The sequence below is a fragment of the Thermobia domestica genome, chromosome 2 (genome assembly GCF_964235325.1).
Source record: "Thermobia domestica chromosome 2, izTheDome1.hap1.1, whole genome shotgun sequence".
Taxonomy (NCBI): domain Eukaryota; kingdom Metazoa; phylum Arthropoda; class Insecta; order Zygentoma; family Lepismatidae; genus Thermobia; species Thermobia domestica.
The window spans coordinates 41,915,414-41,934,371 of NC_137455.1; the positions used below are offsets into that span (position 1 = coordinate 41,915,414).

At 35.6% G+C, this 18,958-nt stretch overlaps 1 protein-coding gene across 1 annotated transcript in view; it reads right to left on the reverse strand.

Moving 5' to 3' along the window:
• The window catches only part of LOC145671505 (KH domain-containing, RNA-binding, signal transduction-associated protein 2-like), a gene marked incomplete in the record, with an annotated part of 536,966 nt that overhangs the window by 57,707 nt on the left and 460,301 nt on the right, over positions 1-18,958 (reverse strand). The window contains 1 exon segment of the mRNA XM_081740697.1: positions 3,595-3,722. Coding sequence (XP_081596823.1) covers positions 3,595-3,722 — 128 coding nt within the window.

Here is an 18,958-nt window from a genome sequence, read left to right on the forward strand (position 1 = left end):
TTAGACACTAATCTCGGTCAATAGTGACATGAATTTTTTTTCTATCTCCCTCTTCCGCTCATGCCGATGGAGATAAACGTGCATTTGAACGACTTCGGGATTGTTACTATGTATCTCAGCGAACCCGAAAACTATGGGTTCGACATTCATATCAATCGTTTTCGATTATTTTTACATATTAACCCACTACCAATTTCCCATATATAGAAAGTGCACCCTCTCACAAAAGAGATTTTTAAAGAATGCTAGGACACGCTCTGTTTATTTTAAATAAAGAGTGAATATAGTACTGAATTTCAGTTCCCTAAGTTGAACAGCTCTTGAGATACTCGATTTTTCGCAACAATTTGGATCCCCACTCCCCTTTCAGAGTATAAAATATAATGAAAGTGATACGATAACATCCCATTTGGAATTGGGGCCTAACTATATACCAAAAATCATTTCAATTGGCTTTGCCATTTGACCGTGATGATCACTTACACATAGTTAATTCAATTTTTATATACTTGGTAATGATTTATATATCTTTTCCAGTAGTCAGCTCCTCTAGAAGCGCACTGGCTGTGTTTCGAAAGCCAAGTAGTAATTTCTATTGCTATTATTACAATAGTATTAATATTCAAAAGTACCTGAAGTTTTTTTTTTTTTCACTTATAGTTAAATATACTCATCTAAGGCAAGTAAATAGAAACAAATGAAAAAAAAAGAAAAATGGAGGCCTTGAAAATAAAACGTAGACAAATTCACTAGTGTTCAGAAGATGCTCTCTACAATGCACTGAGCAGAGTGGGTCGGTGGGGTCAGAGTGGGTCGGTGGGTCAGAGCGAGTTATAGTGAGTGGTGGGTCGCAGCGGGTCACGTCCTGTTAACCCACGATCCACTCATGACCCACTTGACCCATTCCATCTCCGGTAATAGTCGGTTGGTTTGGAATTTAACGACTCGTTTCATCATCGTGGCTGTACAAGATGTGAACCTGCAGCTTTACCCGTAAGATCCAAACCATATCAGCTCCAACGAGGAATTGAGTATGGTTCTCTCCCGTCTCAAAAGTGTGTATATGCTATCCCTATAGCTCAAGGAACATCTGGTGGAAATAATAACAGTAAAGTAGTTTACTAAGATGCTTCCCAAAAAAATACGAAATAATACCGAATTGAGAAAAATGTATATTAATTCGAACTATTGCTATGCATCCTAGCCAGTATCTCTTTCAGTTTTATACCAGAAAGATTTCTTTTTTAAAAATGAGAAGAGAAAGAAAAGGAAATGGTTTCTATTTAGAAGATCTTTTGACTAGAAACAGTAACTGCTTTCTCTTTATTATTTGGGGAGGGAACCAGGTGTAGACTCTTCTGAGCAACAAGATTTCAATCTCAGCTGAAACGAGTTACTGGGTTTTCCTAAATGAGATCCTAGAGAGCTGCTTGAAGAAGTCAAAGAAACGAATCACCATCGAGTTTTTTTTTAAAAAAAAAAAAAAAAAGAATAGCACAGGGAGGGGATGAAAAATAGCATATATAATAGTAAACCATATATCAGTCTAAGGTTGGATGAAGTTTTAATCTAGCCATAACTGGGAGATTACATGCCGTAAACTCCAAATTGAAAACATCTGTGCTCAGTAGGATATTTTTTTTAAATAAGAAAAATAATACGAAACTACTTTTTTTAAAAAAATAAATTTGATTGGTTTCAGCTATTTGCTACTATATTTATTTTACTTTTTAATGTCTGTATCCTAAGAAGTAACTCGCTGTCTGCAGAAATAAATTGACTTTGTGCAATTTAGAGAATTGTACCCAGTAAAAAATGGTTGTGTTAATTCAACTCAATTTTAACACAGTGCAGTGGTTCCAGCGTGACTACCACTATGCGGTGTTAGTTCAACACACCTCACAGTGTTGGCGTTCAACACAAGGGGGTGTGTTACGTCTTTAACACACAACCGGTGTTGAGCCGTGCCGTAAGCGTTAATGAATCATAAAATTACTCCCCCATAAAATTACTCCCCCAAATCGCCTATATGCGTAATTTGTTTACATTATGCTGAGTCTAACAAAACACTTTAAACAAGTAAAAAAAAATGAACTGCAACGGTGGGGGGGGGGGGGCACGAACCACCCACATTTCAATTACTAGCCGCGTGTTCTTCCAACTTGGCCACGGAGGCGATGAAGAAAACGTCGCTAGTAGAGGGATAAATTATTGAGGTCTTTTGAATTTGGCTAATCAGAGTGCTCCTTTAAGCCGCGTATATTTGACGATAACCGTTCGGAATAAGGTAAAATCTGCTCGCCATGTAGACCTAATTTTATAACATAATGACGATTGTCTATTTACATTATTTTATAGTTCATCCATATTCACTTTCAAATGATCGGCGCCAGTTGCCATCTAATAAAGTTGATGCGTTTGTTGCTTCTAGTACACAATCGCTTTGAAAAAGAAGCAATAAATGCATCAAATGTGGGAGATGAATTTAGAACACCTAAATGGCACATGCCTAGCACATCTTGTGCTGTTAGGGTTTCTTCAGAAACATTATGTAAAACAATTGAAAACACATGGCGCGGTTTGCATTTTGAAATTTTGCGTATAACCTGGATTTGTTTAAGTATTTCTTTCTACCGTGTTTGTCTGTAGCTTCAATTCATAAGCCTTAACAATTAGATACCCAACATATCACGCAGAAAACGACACCGAAGATTCTACACTTGTGTTAATTTAACACACAGGCTGTGTGTCATTTCAACTATCGGCATTTGACACACAACTCCAAACGGAGAGTGAGTTGTTCTAACCACTTGTTTCTGTTATATTTTAATACAATCGTGTTAACACATAGCCATGTCGTTGAAATAACACAACGAGTTTTTACACTGTAGACACAGTTTGGATCAATGATAACGTGATTCATACAAGTCTATTGAAAGTGGGACCATACATTAAATGACTTAGGTCGTTACTAACTTAATATTCCCATTTTCGAGGAGGAGTTCTGCATATACTCGATTGTCAAGAAGAAATCTTTAATTTTGCCCCCAAAATTTTATAAGTAGCTTTGTTAAGAACATGCGTGGCGAAACTAGGATTAGTAGATTTCAAAATAATCCTCGCTGTGTCCTTATGATTTCACATATCTCAGGACGAGGGACACATTTGCTTGATTGCTGAAAGACAGCACGAACAGTGTCATATTTCTGATCACAACCTGTTAACAAGAAATTGTAACATTGCCTGTTACAGAATCTGTTAACATTGCCGAGGTTCACACTAGTTCTTCAACACCGGCTCTGTGCCAAACCGCTAATACACGGCTTGTGTTAACCGTAACATCAAATCCTCGGTATTATTATTATTATTATTATTATTATTATTATTATTATTATTATTATTATTATTATTATTATTATTATACCATATCCTTGGTGTTCAAATATCTCGCTAAAGTGGTAATGATGCTGGAAGCACTGGCCTATATCAAAATTGAATTGTATGAACACCATCATTGTTTGCTGCGTATGTACAATCTTTCGATTGGGTACTCTATCGGGGAGGATGAAGATATTAAAGTACTTAAAAACTTACCTTAGGATGTTCCTTGACTGGCACTAACACACGCACTGTTACTTTAATTGGCTTTTCTTTCGTGATATCTGCAAATTTCTTATCTTCTTTCCCAGGAGGTCGGCCGCCATTTTGAATTCTTTCCATTTCTGAAAAAAAAAATAAGAAGACAAAACAAAATAAATAATTGCATTTACTTGCAACTACGAGCACAATATGGGTCAATGGTATAACAATAAATCTAGTTAAGAAATCGAGTGTGATTTGACATCGGAAAAACAGACTTTAGATTCGCAATTGAAGTCATCGATTTACTAAGTTCACAATATAGCCTGTCTATCGTAGCGTCTCCAGAAACCGAAATTTTGGGCTTCGACTCTATAAGGACCTATAGAGAGGGAAACGAGATATTTATTGTTTTATATTTTTATTTAAGAAGGAAAAATTAACGAAACACAAAATAGATATACTGTATTTCAAAGCGTGGGAGAAAACATTTTCCCCGATAGAAAAACAAAAAGGAAATGTAGTGGTACCTTGAAATACGAACTTAATACATTTGAGAACCGTGTTCGAGTTTTAAATCGTTCCAATTATTCCAGTTCCAAGACAAGTTTTTTCCCTTTAAATAATAGGCACTGGTTTGTTTTGTTTCTGGATTGAACTCGAATAATTTTAACAGTATTTTATGGTTATACAGAGGGTTGATTAATTTGTGTGTCAATTTCATTTGTTCACTGTGCAAAAGTGGTATGAGGTAAAGCCGTGCAATTTGGTGTAACTTTAGACGAAGTACATAAGTTTTGTTTCGTCATAGAAGCATGTCACTTGTACTAAAGATTGAATAGATATAGGGTCAAAGGTCAAATTTCGATTTTTCCTTATGGGATTGCAATGGTAAATTCTGAAAGAGCCTGAAAAAACGTAAATCGAAGTGATAACAAAGAAGAAGCTGTATGATACGATTCTATGTCGCAAGCCGACCAAATATGCGTCAATCAAGTATCATGGTCAGAGGTCACTGTCAGATCAAGGTCACAGGCCACCTTGAGAACCCATTTGACATGATGAGGTACGGATATTGCGTTGTTTTCAGAGTATTCAAATGGGTTCTCAAGGTGACCTGTGACCTTGATCTGACAGTGACCTCTGACCATGATACTTGATTGACGCATATTTGGTAGGCTTGCGACATAGAATCATATCATACAGCTTCTTCTTTGTTATCACTTCGATTTACGTTTTTTCAGGCTCTTTCAGAATTTACCATTGCAATCCCATAAGGAAAAATCAAAATTTGACCTTTGACCCTATATCTCTTCAATCTTTAGTACAAGTGACATGCTTCTATGACGAAACAAATCTTATGTCCTTCGTCTAACGTTACACCAAATTGCACGGCTTTACCTCATACCACTTTTGCACAGTGAACAAATGAAATTGGCACACGAATTAATCAACCCTCTGTTTAATAACAAATAATACCAATACTGGAATGCTATTAACTTTATATGATCATGGCGAACACAAGAAAACAACAGAAAACAGGTATACAAACAAAATTAGCAACAAAAATCACAAGATGTTCAACTCAGCTTCCAACAACGAACAGAACGAGAAAGCGCATGAATGCGCAAGAAACTTATGCAATAAATACACAGGAAATACATGTTGGGCGTTCGAATTTCGGGGGCAATACTACTAAATATCAAAAACTTATCTTCCACAATAAAAAAGTCACTTCAAAAAGGATAATGTTTATTAATCCTGAAAGCATTATAGTATTATTACTCAATTATATAAAACTTACCATTCTTAATAACAGTATAAAAACTTAATATAAAATGTGCAATTACAAACAAATCTAGGTGTTTACACTTTTACTATTGGCATAAGCGGTAATTTAAAGACTTTTGAGGACATTTTTCTCGTAACGTCATGGACGAATAAGTTTAAAAATACTTTCTTCAGATTCAGTGTCCTCAAATCAGTATATATAAAAAAGAGCAATTAGATATTTATCCAAATATCGGTACTTCTACTATAGATATAAATAGTACTTCAAAGACTCCAACTTTGAGGTCATTTTTCTTGTGATGCCATAGACGGATAAGTTTAAAAATAGTTTCTTTGGATTCAACATCTTCAAATTATTTCAAAAAGTGCAATTAGAAAGGTATCCAAACGTGAGCACTTTTACTATTGACATAAGCGATACTTTACAGAGACTAACTTTGAGGCCATTTTGCTCGTGAAGCCATAGACGAATAAATTTAAATATAGTTTCTTTGGATTCAGTGTCCTCAAATCAGTATAAAAAATTCGCAGTTAGAAACTTGGGGGCGCGGTGGCTCAGTGGTAGAGCGTTCACCTCCGGTGCTCGGGGTCCCTGGATCGATCCCGGCTCGCGCCGTGTGGACTTTGTGGTGGACAAACACCGTGCTCGTGGGTTTTCTCGGGGTTCTCCCGTTTCCTCCCACTTTCTTCATTCCACCATTTCACTCATCTCTCATAATCACCGCCTCCTTTAGCCTAACCGGCATAACCGTGGGACGTAAAACTTAAAGATTTCATTTTTTCAGTTAGAAACTTATCCAAGTGTGAGTACTTTTAGTATAGACATAAATAGTACTTCAAAGACTCTAACTTTGGGTCCATTTCGCTCATGAGGCCATGGACGAATAAATTTTAAAATAGCATTAAATTATTTTAAATATCTCAATTAAAAATTTATCCAAGTGTGGGTACTTTTAGTATAGACGTAAACTGTGCTTTACAGACTCAAATTTTCAGGCCATTTTCCTCGTGCAGCCACGGACGAATAAACTTAAAAAATAGTGTTTTTTTTTTATTTAGCATCCTCAAATTAGTTTAAAAAGCTTAATTAGAAACTTATCCAAATGTGAGTACTTTTACTATAGACATAAACAGTACTTCACAAACATAAACGGTAGTTTACAGACTCAAATGGCTTTGAGGCCATTTTTCTCATGACGCCACGCACAAATAAATTTAAAAATAGTTTTTGTTTGGATTCAGCGTTCCTCAAATTAGTTTAAAAAGCTCAATTGCAAATTTTTCCAAGTGTGAGTGTTTTCACTATAGACATAAACGTACTTCACAAACTCAACCTTTGAGGCCATTTTGCTCGTGAAACCACGAACGAATACATTTAAAAATAGTTTCTTTTGATTCAGCGTCCTCAAGTTAGTTTCAAAAGCTCAATTACAAATTTATTCAAGTGTGAGTAGTTTCACTATAGAAAATAGACATAAATGGTTCTTCACAAACTCAAACTTTGAGGCCATTTTGCTCCTGAATCCATAGACGAATAAATTTAAATATAGTTTCTTTGGATTCAGTGTCCTCAAGTCAGTATTAAAAAGCGCAATTAGAAATTTATTCAAGTGTGGGTAGCTTTATTATAGACACAAATGTACTTTAAAGACTCTAACTTTGAAGTCATTTTGCTCGTAACCTCATGAACGGATAACTTTTAAAATAGTTTATTCTGATTCAATGTCCTCAAATCAGTATAAAAAGTGCAACTGAAAATTTATCTAAGTGTAGGTATTCTTACTATCGATATAAATGGTACTAATTTGAGGTAATTTCGCTCGAACGGTACTTCACAGAAGTCAAATTTTGAGGCCATTTTGATCGTACAGGCACGGACGAACACATTTACAAATAGTTTCTTTGGATTCAGCATAAAAAGCTCAATTACAAATTTGTCCAAGTGTGGGTGCATTTTACTACCTGGCACTTTTGAGTTTTGTTTCACATTTATTTTACGGTTATAAAAGAATATAATTACTTCGAATGAGGTTTAATACTTCCCGAATAATCAAACAATTTTTTCCTCAAAGTTTGCTCTTTCTTTTTCTTTTCTGTTCTTTGTTTTTAATAGATCCTTGTCTCTATTCCCTTATCGTTCTCATTTCTTTCTCTCTTATAAATTTGCCAGTGAATTCTTCTTCTCTCTTTTCCTAACAACATTTCTGTACTTAAGTTTCTAAACTATCCGTAAAACCAATCCGTTCGTTCAATCCACTTGATTTCTGAAACTTGATCTAACAGCGGTTTCGTGAAGAGCAATTCCTTAATTGATTCAACAAGAGACTCCTATGGTCGGTAACCCATGGTCGTACGGACATAGGTACCTGATATCTACAGATATCGCGCTGTTGGAAAGTTTTCTTGGCGTCGACAGAACTTTCCTCTTGAGGTCAGCATTATTTCGTTGGACTTTCAGTAACAGACAAAAAGAAGAAGCTAGACTAGAGAGAAAAAAGAAAAATTCAAAGAGAGAAGATTCATAGGGGAAAAGATGAAGATAGATGAGACCGGAGTCTGATAAAGTTTTCTATAAGAAAATTAGCGTCACCTGGCTCACAAGACGTCCTTTCTGATTGAAAAGCTTTCTTGCAACATTTATCACTCATCTCGATCTTATTGGGCAATTTGCCACCTAATGGGAAAGAGGAATGATCTTCAACAGTAAAGCGTCATGTACTTATAGGCGTATGCTGTAATTTAGTTACAGACAGTTTTCATTTGCTCTTATGCTTCTTCTAAAGGAGATGACTTCAATAGCTCAGAGCTCTGAGAGAAAACTCATTACGTTTTATGACTAAAAGTGCTCGAATTCATGCGGTCGACACTCATGATTATGAAAATCCCACCCCTCTCCACGTCAACTTAAAAAAGTGAGAGTAAGGTTGAGTAAGCGAGAGTTCAAACTGATAACGTGAACGTTAGACTGAGAAAACATTATGTCGGGCTGATGCGGAGAGTGTGAGTCTGAATATGAGTTTGATATCATAATATCAACATGATATTATGATACTAATGTTGAGTGAGTGTGATGTGGAAATGATGTTATGAAAGTAAGGTAGAGTAGGTGTGATGTGGAAGTGATGTTATGAACGTAAGGTTCAGTAAGAATGATATGAAAATTATGTTATCAGGGTAAGGTATAGTCAGCGTGATGCAGAAATTATGTTACTAGCGTAAGGTTGAGAAAGCTTAATGTGGAAATGATGTTACTAGCGTGAGGTTGAAAAAGCTTAATGTGGAAATGATGTTACTAGCGTAAGGTTGAGAAAGCTTAATGTGGAAATGATGTTACTAGCGTATGGTTGAGAAAGCTAAATGTGGAAATGTTGTTATTAGCGTAAGGTTGAGAAAGCTTAATGTGGAAATGATGTTACTAGCGTAATGTTGAGAAAGTGTGATGTGGAAATGATGTTATGATTATAAGGTTAAGTAAGAATTATATGGAAATGATGTTATAAGCATAAGATTGAGTGAGTATGATATCGAATTGATGTTACGAGACTGAGATAAACAGTGCAAGAGTGATGTTAACAATGATGTTAGAAACATAGTGAGCTTCGTGTAGAAATGATGTTATGGTCGTAAGTTTGAGAAAGAGTGATACCGGTATGGAAATGTTGTTATGAGCGTGATGTAGAGTGAGTTTGATGTTTTAATGATCATATAAGTACAGTTGGACTGAAGTTTAAAATCAAACTGGTGATGTGAATGTGAAGTTGTATAAGCATCATATTTGATTGATGGCGTGAGCGTGAGATTAAGTCAAAGGTAGGATGGCGTGAGCCTTTGCTCATGATCCTAAAGCAGTGTCCCAGACAGTCAGCTTGGTCAACTGGTTCAGCAGTGACGTCTTTGCATTCGTTAACTACGCTTTTCTAAGGATACATACTCGTGAAGTACTGTGTAATTAATATCTATTCAAAAGTTCCTAGCCATGAAGTCGAACACATGCTCTTAAAGCGTTAAAAGTGTTTTACAACAGGACAAACACTCAGTTAGTTAGGATTATCCTAAAGAACTAACTTCGCAGTTCAATTCCTATTTCCGTTCCTACTTTAAAGTTATTGGTAAAGTCCTATTTTAAATGTCTTTCAACAATAAACAAGGTGCCTAGATTCTTTTTTTTTTTTAAAAAAAAAAAAAGTCCCACGATTAGTTCCAAAATAATTTGTTGGAATTAAAATGTGAGGCAGAAGAGTGAATTTAGAGAAAAACAACAGTCATGGTGCTGTTCCCACGGATTCACTTGACCACAGAACGAGCCACGGACTTATCACATCAGAGGATCAGACTCTAGCACTAACCTGCCATACCCCAATGCTGCCTAAATTTTTCTGAAAGCATGTACACAATACTTTGAGCCGAGTGAACAGTGCAATTTTGATATTGGAAGATGGAAATGCTCACGGTATATTCATCATAGCACTCCGAACTGGTCTAGCGGATAGCGCGAATGCGCTTGATGCAGTAGTCCCATGTTCGATTGTCGATAGAAGAGCAAAAAAAATTAATTTCCCATTCATTTCTTTCCATCAATCATCCGTTTACTTTAGCCTAAACACTGGAGTAATGGCCCATGGGACGTTAAACTAATATATATATATATATATATATATATATATATATATATATATATATATATATATTCCCATGAAGATGTAGAAATGGCAGGAACTAGTAACTCTAAATGTCGCAATAAATATAGTTGTTCCTATTCACATTCATTTGTGTTGGTCCAAGTTAAAGATCAAAAAATACAGCTATGCCATCATTGAACCTGCTTCAGCTTACCTTCCACATATAGTGAGTGAAATACTTCATTAAGTTTTCGGTGCACTCGAGTCTTATATTGGATAATCTCGCTTCAGTGAAGAGAAAGTAAAGCTGGTTTAATACGACAAAGAACTACATCAAACTTGAAATTCTTTTTAATAACACCATTTTCCTTTAAGGGGGCAGACTACTAAATATTTTTCAAAAGCTAACAATTTTTCTTTTGCCTGTTTTTCGTAAGTGAAAAGAGATAATGAAAGGTAACTTACGATAAAAATAGATAATGCTATTCTACACTCGAAAATACGAATCGGAAGGATAATCAGTGTTGCCATCCATAGAAATTAGAGTGTGACCAAAATTTGAATTACCCAAAAATCTAGGTTAAGGCAGCGACTAGAAAAATCAACTCAACGGCAATTGATCACTTATAACGTTATCTGTGTTCCTTGTTAACTACTTTTTAAATAATATTTGTATTTATTTTATAATAACTTATTTATTTTGTAATAATGTATATGTTACTACAAAATAAATACAAATATTTAAAAAGTCGTTAACAAGGAACATAGATAACATTATAAGTGATCAATTGCCGTTGAGTTGATTTTTCTAGTCGCTGCCTTAATCTAGATTTTTGGGTAATTCAAATTTTGGTCACACTGTAATTTCTATGGATGGCAACACTGATCATTCTTCCGATTCGCATTTTCGGGTGTGGAATAACATTATCTATTATTGTGGTAAGTTACCTTTCATTATCTCTTTTTACTTACGAAAAACAGGCAAAAGAAAAATTGTTGGCTTTTGAAAAATATTTATAAATAGTTAGTCTGCCTCCTTAAAACTGATTATATATTCTGAGTACGAAGTGGTTTCACAGATGTGTCTGCTGGAACTTCTATTAATCACTACTAATAAATTAACTCCAAATCCATTTACTATACCGGCGCATCAAACTAAATGATTTTTTTTTTAAATAAAGCTCTGTTGTCTTGCCTCTTATGCCCTGGCAGGAGAAATTAAGTGTACAAATGCATGATGATAAATATAATCAATTGCTTCGTGTGAAGTAATTATACTCGACGGAACAGAGTAAAGCAGGTAGCATTCGAAATGTTGGTCTGTATAGGGATGGAGAAAATTAAGCGAATGGGACGATAGTCCAATAAGCAGATGTTAGCAAAAGTTGTGGACAGGGAATAGTTAAAAGAAAGAAAGGAACTGGTTTAGTGAATTATTTAAGAAAAAAAATGTTCTAATAACGAACTGATAGAAGGTACCACATGACCTAGTAGATAGAAAGTATAGGTAGAAGGTAGTGTATGGTAGGTCTTGCTCTATTTTATTGTCAGCCCTTCTAAAGGCGATTTGCGCTGAAGTTTACCCTATCATAAATGCATATATAGTAATGCATAGTACACGATGAAGGCAAAATCAATATTAACAATTAAATCAAGTGAATCAAAGACTTAACCAAACTTTTCCTACTAAAATCATAGTTGCAAAATAACTTTATATAACACTAAGAAGAAATAATACAAATGAATAAGAGATGAGTTTCATATTTTCATTCAAGATCGATATAAATATATTACTTTTCGTTTTCCAACCTAATCTAATACATAATCTCTGTTATAATCCCAATTACATTTTGAACATAAATAAAATAGCGAAGATTTTCTTTAAAATTCTTCAATTACATTTATATGAATTACACTTCTTCAAACTTTAGTGTTAAGCGTGAAATCTATTGACATAAATGTGGTAATTGAAGGACATAATTCTATTTTTTCGTCAACATAAGGAAACAGTGTTCACTACGTAAAATGTGCTAAAGGAAAGGAAACTTATCGAAGGCTTTCTTAAAATCGAATTCTAGAGGGAAAAAATGTAAGAGGAAGGAAGAAGACAGAGACATCTATCTGGAGAATGTGTAATGCAGAGAAAGGTCAAGATACGCGGATGAACAAAACAGAAAGAAACTGTGACTGATCTAAAAGAACACAAGAGGAAAAAATGTAACTACTCAGAAGGAAAGACATTTTCTAAAGGATATGAGAAAAAAAAAACTCTGATACTTTTCAACTAATGGTCATTCTCTTCAAGATTTGTTTCTTTTTCCTTTCTTTTCTGTGTCTCTTCTATCTAAGTTTCTTTGCAATTTCTTTCTTCCCTTCTTTTCTTCTCTCTGTCTGATGCGTTCTGTCTGAACGTTTGTTGCTCACAGAGTACCCTGGAAACCGTTAGGCAATCCAATGAAAGAACACCTCTTTTATTCAGCATCACATCAAAGTAATTCTTCTGAGGTTGCCAACTAACATAATTATTTCCTACCTTGTATTAGCTTTAGAATTTTAAGATTCTAATTGAAATCGCCTACATTCACTCTGTACTGGTAGACATTTACAATAAATTGAAAATTGATTGATTAATTGGACTTTAACATACATTTTCAGTACCACTGGTCGCAACTACTACGGTTCATATTAAGGCAGGAACTTCCTCTTGCCCCATCAGAGACACGACGACGTTAACGGTTCTATACAAAGTATGATCAAAAAGTACAGTGAATGTAGTTGAACAGTGTACAGTGAATGTAGTTGAACAGTGTACAGTGAATGTAGTTGAACAGTGTCATCTATCGATGTTGTGTCCACTTCAACCAGTAAGCCCGGTAGCCTAAACCTTTAGTATTATAGAGAGCTAGCTTGTTTACCAGGGGGGCTGAGGTAAAGGGGGAAGAATTTCAACAATTTTTCTGTCTGACTCTTGCAATACTCTCTTTCCTCCTTCTATATGTCAGCGTTGCCAGTCGTATAAAAATGTCACATGAATGTCATTCTGAAGAGTTAGTTGATTATTTGTTGGGTGTTGTTGTGGTCTCGGTTTTGTTGCTTATTATTCATTTGACAATGGCTTCACAGCGTAAGAGAGGGCAAACTATACACAGCGAAGGTAGAGAAGTAATAAGGAAGACCATAGTGCAGTGCGACGAAGAAGCGAGGGAGAAAAAAACTGAAGCATTTGTTATCACAGCCTAATTTGCGTGTGTCCACGTATACAGGGATCTTCGATAGGGATTGCATAAGTGCATAAACTCTTTGAATTAAGTGAGTATTAGCTGAACTTTTTGATAACGCTCTGGCAACCCTGCCCAGGACCGTCGAGTGACCGTTTCTTGGCGACGGGGTGGCGAACCTGCCAATCAACTCTGAATTCCTCAGCCTCGCATTAAAGCTAGCTCCCTATAATACAGTCATTGTAGAGTTTGTTGTAGAGTTGTAACATGTTAGTTGGCTTCCAGAGGCAGAAGAGTGAGGACGTGTTAAGAGAGTGTCTGCCGCGCGCCAACATTAAGATTTGTTCTAAGCTGCAAAAATAGTACCAAAAAACTCACAAAATATCAAAATCAGTGTTTGGTAATGAAGCAGTGGCATTGAAGGCTGTTTATAAGTGGTATGAGCGTTTAAAACGGTTTAAAGGAATCGGTTGAAAACGAGCAACGATCGAGATGTCCCTCGACGTCAAAAACAGATGGAAACGTGCAAAAAGTGGCACACATGATTTGTTCAGATAGGCAAATGATTATTCGAGAGCTTTCCAAGAACTAAACATTTCGTATGGTCCATCAAAGGCATTTTTGCCGTCCATTAAATGGGCAAATGGCTTTCTTCTTCACCACGAAAACGCGCCGTGCCACTTCACTTTCGATCCGCTAGGTTATGGCCGAATAAATATTCCTGTCTGTCGACATTCACTGTGCTCTCCAGATATAGCATCATGCGACTACTGGTTCTTCCCAAAAATTAAAACCGTGCTTAATGAGAAAAGTTTTGACATCATTCCTGAAAATTGAAAGGGCCACGACAGAACAGCTGAATCTCTTCGAAAAGATGCCTTCCAGAAATGCTTCCAGTCGTACATTGCTAGCCAAGGACAGTACTTTGAAGGAGATTAAGTTAAATTCCATGTAAACTTATTACTTTGCTTCTAATACAATTATTCACCGTATTTATTTGATGATAGCTCGTACGTTATTACGGATATAAACCGTCGACGGTGACTATAGATTGGGGTGTTAGGAGCTATAATAAACCACAGACTTGCCTCTGGTTTAAAAATATATGATAACTCGATATTACAAATAAAAATATACGAAATGTATGTAATGTTTCAAGGAATTGAGCACCAGTTCATCTGTAATTAGAACCGTGACAATTTGGTGGGTTCATCTTGGCACACAATGCACACTGTACTCGATAGACAGAGCGTTTACTTTTTTTAAAAAAATGCATAATATATCTTATTTTATAATTATTATTTTGCTTTGTGCAAAAAGCACACAATTTGTTTACTAATTTTATAATTTGTTTAATTACAGATGAGATGATGCAGTTGTCAACGTACAGTATATTAATGAATACACTATATGCTACCAAAATGGACTTCAGCTGGGTACGAAGACTTACATGATAAAGTAACTGCAGGTATATACACCAATGCAGCTAAATACGGTAAGTATTCAGCGCTGGAACGTTTCCAGCGAAATTCGCTAAAATGTGCCTCCAATCTGTGTCACGGTCTTGGACAAGTCCGATTTCACGAATACTCCGGGAGATAGTGCTGAAACCGCCAAGCCATGCAGTGCTATTTGTTTCGAGAAGGTTCCGTGGAAGGACGTTATTATGTCAATAGAGGTAAAAATCCGTTATTAGTACCATAGAACATTTCCGATTGTTTACAGCAATGTATGCCTTATTTCGTGCCTGTCTAGGAACACTTTGTTTTCTAAATGCAATTTCAGTATTTGTGATTTCATGGCTATTAAATCAATACCAAGCATGGTGTAGCGAAATACGCCAGAGCTTGTGCAAGACTGACAGCAGAAGACAAACATGTTTTTTTTTTTTTATTTATTTTCCCCAGATGTTCTATGTAATATTGGTGTATTTTCAAGTCACAGTACAGTGACACTGTTTGTTTATCTTTTTATGGACTAAACATTTTCAGTTAGAAACTTCATTTCAACTTCGGAGATTATCGTTTTTACATTTTATCTTTTTATCTTCATCTTGCACTTTGGTTATTCTAATTTTTGCTTCAGCCATGTTGTGTAGTAATACGTGAGTTCGTATAATACAGATGATATAAGCAGTTGAAGATTTCTTAAAGGTTTCTAGTAGTATCCTAGACTTGACGTAATTACCTGCACGTGTTGGTAATTACGCCATTTCTTTCTTTTTTCTTTTACCTTGGGTACAAAATAGAAGTGAGTTGCATCATTACCACCTATTTTTTCTACACGCGGAAAAGACTGTTCTGCAATGCATGAGTCAATTTACGAAAATATTGAGTAAACAGCTCAGATGTTACTTCATAACTGATGGGACATAATAGGCACGCGCGTTCTTCTGGAGATTATTTGAACTACTGCCACAGTGAATAATAGATAGCCAGTTTTTCACTTTGCAGTTTTAGGCACATAGGCCAAAGTTTTACATTAAATGGAACTTTTCCATTTTTGGCCCTTAGCACGGATTTTATATTCAGCTTACAATATTTATTCGGTACACCAATATTCAATTCATGCAGTGAGACATAGGGTATGGACAGAGAAAAAAAATAAGAGGTCGCTACGACCCCGAAACAAGTTAGAATTATATTACCGTAAATACGCGCGTAATTTTTGCCCTCGCATAATTTTCGCATCCCAATTTGGAAGGGCATTTTCTGTATATTTTATTTTTCTCGCGTAATTTGGGCACGCGGAAACTTTTTGTGAAACAGCATTTTTCCAGGAATCAATTACGGTAGCTAATGAACAATTGGCAATGCAGCAAAGCCATTGTTCTAAGATAAGAAACCACACGACTTCTTAATCAATTTTTTAATGTTATTTTTCTACAAATTTAGAATTAGTTGTTTGTTGTCAATTATTGCTACAAAAAGAAAATGTGTACCGGTATTTTCGTGTTATTTTGACTGGGGAAAAAATTAGATGATGTTCACTGATGTGGCTAATTTTATTCCCCGCATAACTTACGCATCCTTGTTTCAAAACAACTTCTTTCGTCTAAAAAAGTGCGAAAATTACGCGAGTAAATACGGTATATGTAACTGCCATATCGTAATCGTCCAACAACATTTTGCGTTTGATTTTACTTTAAGCTATTTTAAGTCAGATGTATTTATTCTCTTATCGTAGTAACTTGGAAAATCAATAAATCAATTAGTTGATTACTCTTTTGTAGTTATATATTATTCATATTTTGATGAAATTTATATAAATTTTAATTTTAGTTCTTAGTTTCTGATTATTATTTACCCTGTATCATTTATTTGTTATATATTTTAATTATCTTCTTCTTTTCAGATATCTACATGTGCCAATGGATCGAACTATGAAATCAGTTGCCTTATACTATTCAGTTATCTGAAAATTCGGGTACGATTAAACGGTAACGTAAAGCATAACTTGCAAAAAACCAAAATAAATAACATTCAAGACTTTCACAAACAAAATAATCACTTGAAAATAACAACAAATACAGGGTGATTCAAAAAAACGGGAAATTTTGAAAATTAAATAGTTTCATGAAAACATTTTTTTAAAATTATATTATTTAATAGTAAAAATAATGTCATTTTTCAATACACAAAAAGAAATAATAAGCTTACAAATCAGGAGATCTGGGAGGACATTGAATGTCACCATTTTTCGAAATTACACGTTCCCCAAACAATTGGAATACAGCAGCCATTGATATTTGTGCATCTTATGAACCACGAATCGGGTGTTGAAACCAGGGTGTGTCAATCATGTGTGGAAATCTCTGTACTTGTTGCACAATAAAGAATTCAAGCATGGCGACGTAACGATTCGATGTGACTGTAGTCGCATGACTATTTTTGTCCTCAAAACAATAAGGGTTCATCACACCGTATCATGGCATAGCACACCACACAGTAACTTTGTTGTTATGCAATGAACGCTCGTGTAGCTCCATAGGGATTGTCTTGTGCCCCGAATTCTCTACGTCTCCCCTCCACACTGTATTTGTTCTTGCAAAACGATTTGATCGCGAAAGCACAATGTGCAACACTCCAAGCATTCACGATACTAAATGGTAGAGTGTCGTTGACAGGCTGGCATACTTAAAATTCAGTGTTACCAAACTCCCACTGTTGCTAACACAATCTTCAAAGTTTCCCGTTTCTTGGAAACACCCTGTACTTCTTTCTAATAAAGCGGTAAGTGGTTCATTACAACCTAATATTTAAAGTGGAATTGGATTGGGTTTATTTGAGTCTAAACTTTAATTGTAACAGTCACTTGGGTTGTATCTGAGGCCTGTATCCCTGCCGCGAATCGAATCCCGGATCACGTGAACAAGAGACACGTACTTTAGCTACTTGGGCTACAAAATGAAATGATTTTTTTTAGTTTAACGTCTCACGATTATGTCTTTTAGGCTAAGGGAGAAGATGATTAAAGCGAGTGAATGATGATGGAAAGATTAGTGGAATGAGAAAGTAGGAGGACACAAGAGTACCCTGATAAAACCTACGAACAAGATATTGTCCACCACAAGCTTACTTGGCCGGGGGATCGAACCAGGAATTCTTAGCAGCGAAAGTAAGCGTTTTACCACTGAGCCACCGTGCCCCCCCCCCAAATTTGAGCAACAAAAATGTCACTGTTTTAACATGTGTATAAACAGTTACATGTGATAAGTTTTCATTATTATAAAGAGTAAATTCTGGACTAAGAGAAAAAAAACGTTGGTTAGAACAGTTGTAAGGATATGAGTCTAAAAATGCTATAAAAGAGGAATGAGAAAAAGGGGCTAAAGTGACTGATGTAAAACGAAGTGGAAAACAGCGTCCAATTATATGACAAAGTGAAAATGCTACTAACACTATGAATTTGTCAGATGTAAAAGAAGACCCACTGACTAATAAGATTAGCGGTACAACATACGCACAGAGGCCATGCGGTTCCCAGTGGACGTTCGTGGTTGTCCAAATTTTTAACATGGAAAAGAGAAAAAGAAAAGTAAACTGGGAAAAAATAACACGAAACGAGTAAATGTAATGAGGTAAAAAAAAAAAAGTACGCCTTCGTACACAGCTATAGTTGTTTGGGAATGTACAGTCTTTCGCTCTGCATCATTTATTGTGAACGTACGTAATTGTAATTTGAACATGTGTTAGTGAGTGCGTGGTGTGTGTATGTGTGTGTGCTGAGTTGTACGGTAGGTAGGTATGTTCAATTGGAGAAAGTAGAGCAAACGTTGAGACCCCAAATTAATGGGTGAAAATGGAGTTTTGTGTTGTGGTATGCTTTCGATTTTTTTTTCTTCTGTTCACCACATGTGAGCGGATATCTTTAAGAGATTTATATTTATGATGGTTATTAGAGCCTGTACAGCAAAAAAGGATTTGGCAAAGGGAGGTAATCTCCCCCCCCCCCCATGAAACCACACTTTCAAGGGTTGCAAAGGAATAAATTATTTTGACAGGGTACACTATGGCTCAGAATTCCCACTCTGTTGCGAAGGGACTATGCTATGTGAGTTTATGATATATATATATATATATATAACATGGTTTCCGTGGATATTCTGGAGATTCTCTCGCCCTTCTACATTCTCATTCCACCAATAATTTCATAAGTATTCACTTTTATTCAGCGCGCGCCCAAAATTTTTGGTTGGGAGGGGGTCCAAAGTTTATTTTGGGAGAAGGTGTGTAATACGTCTATGTAGTA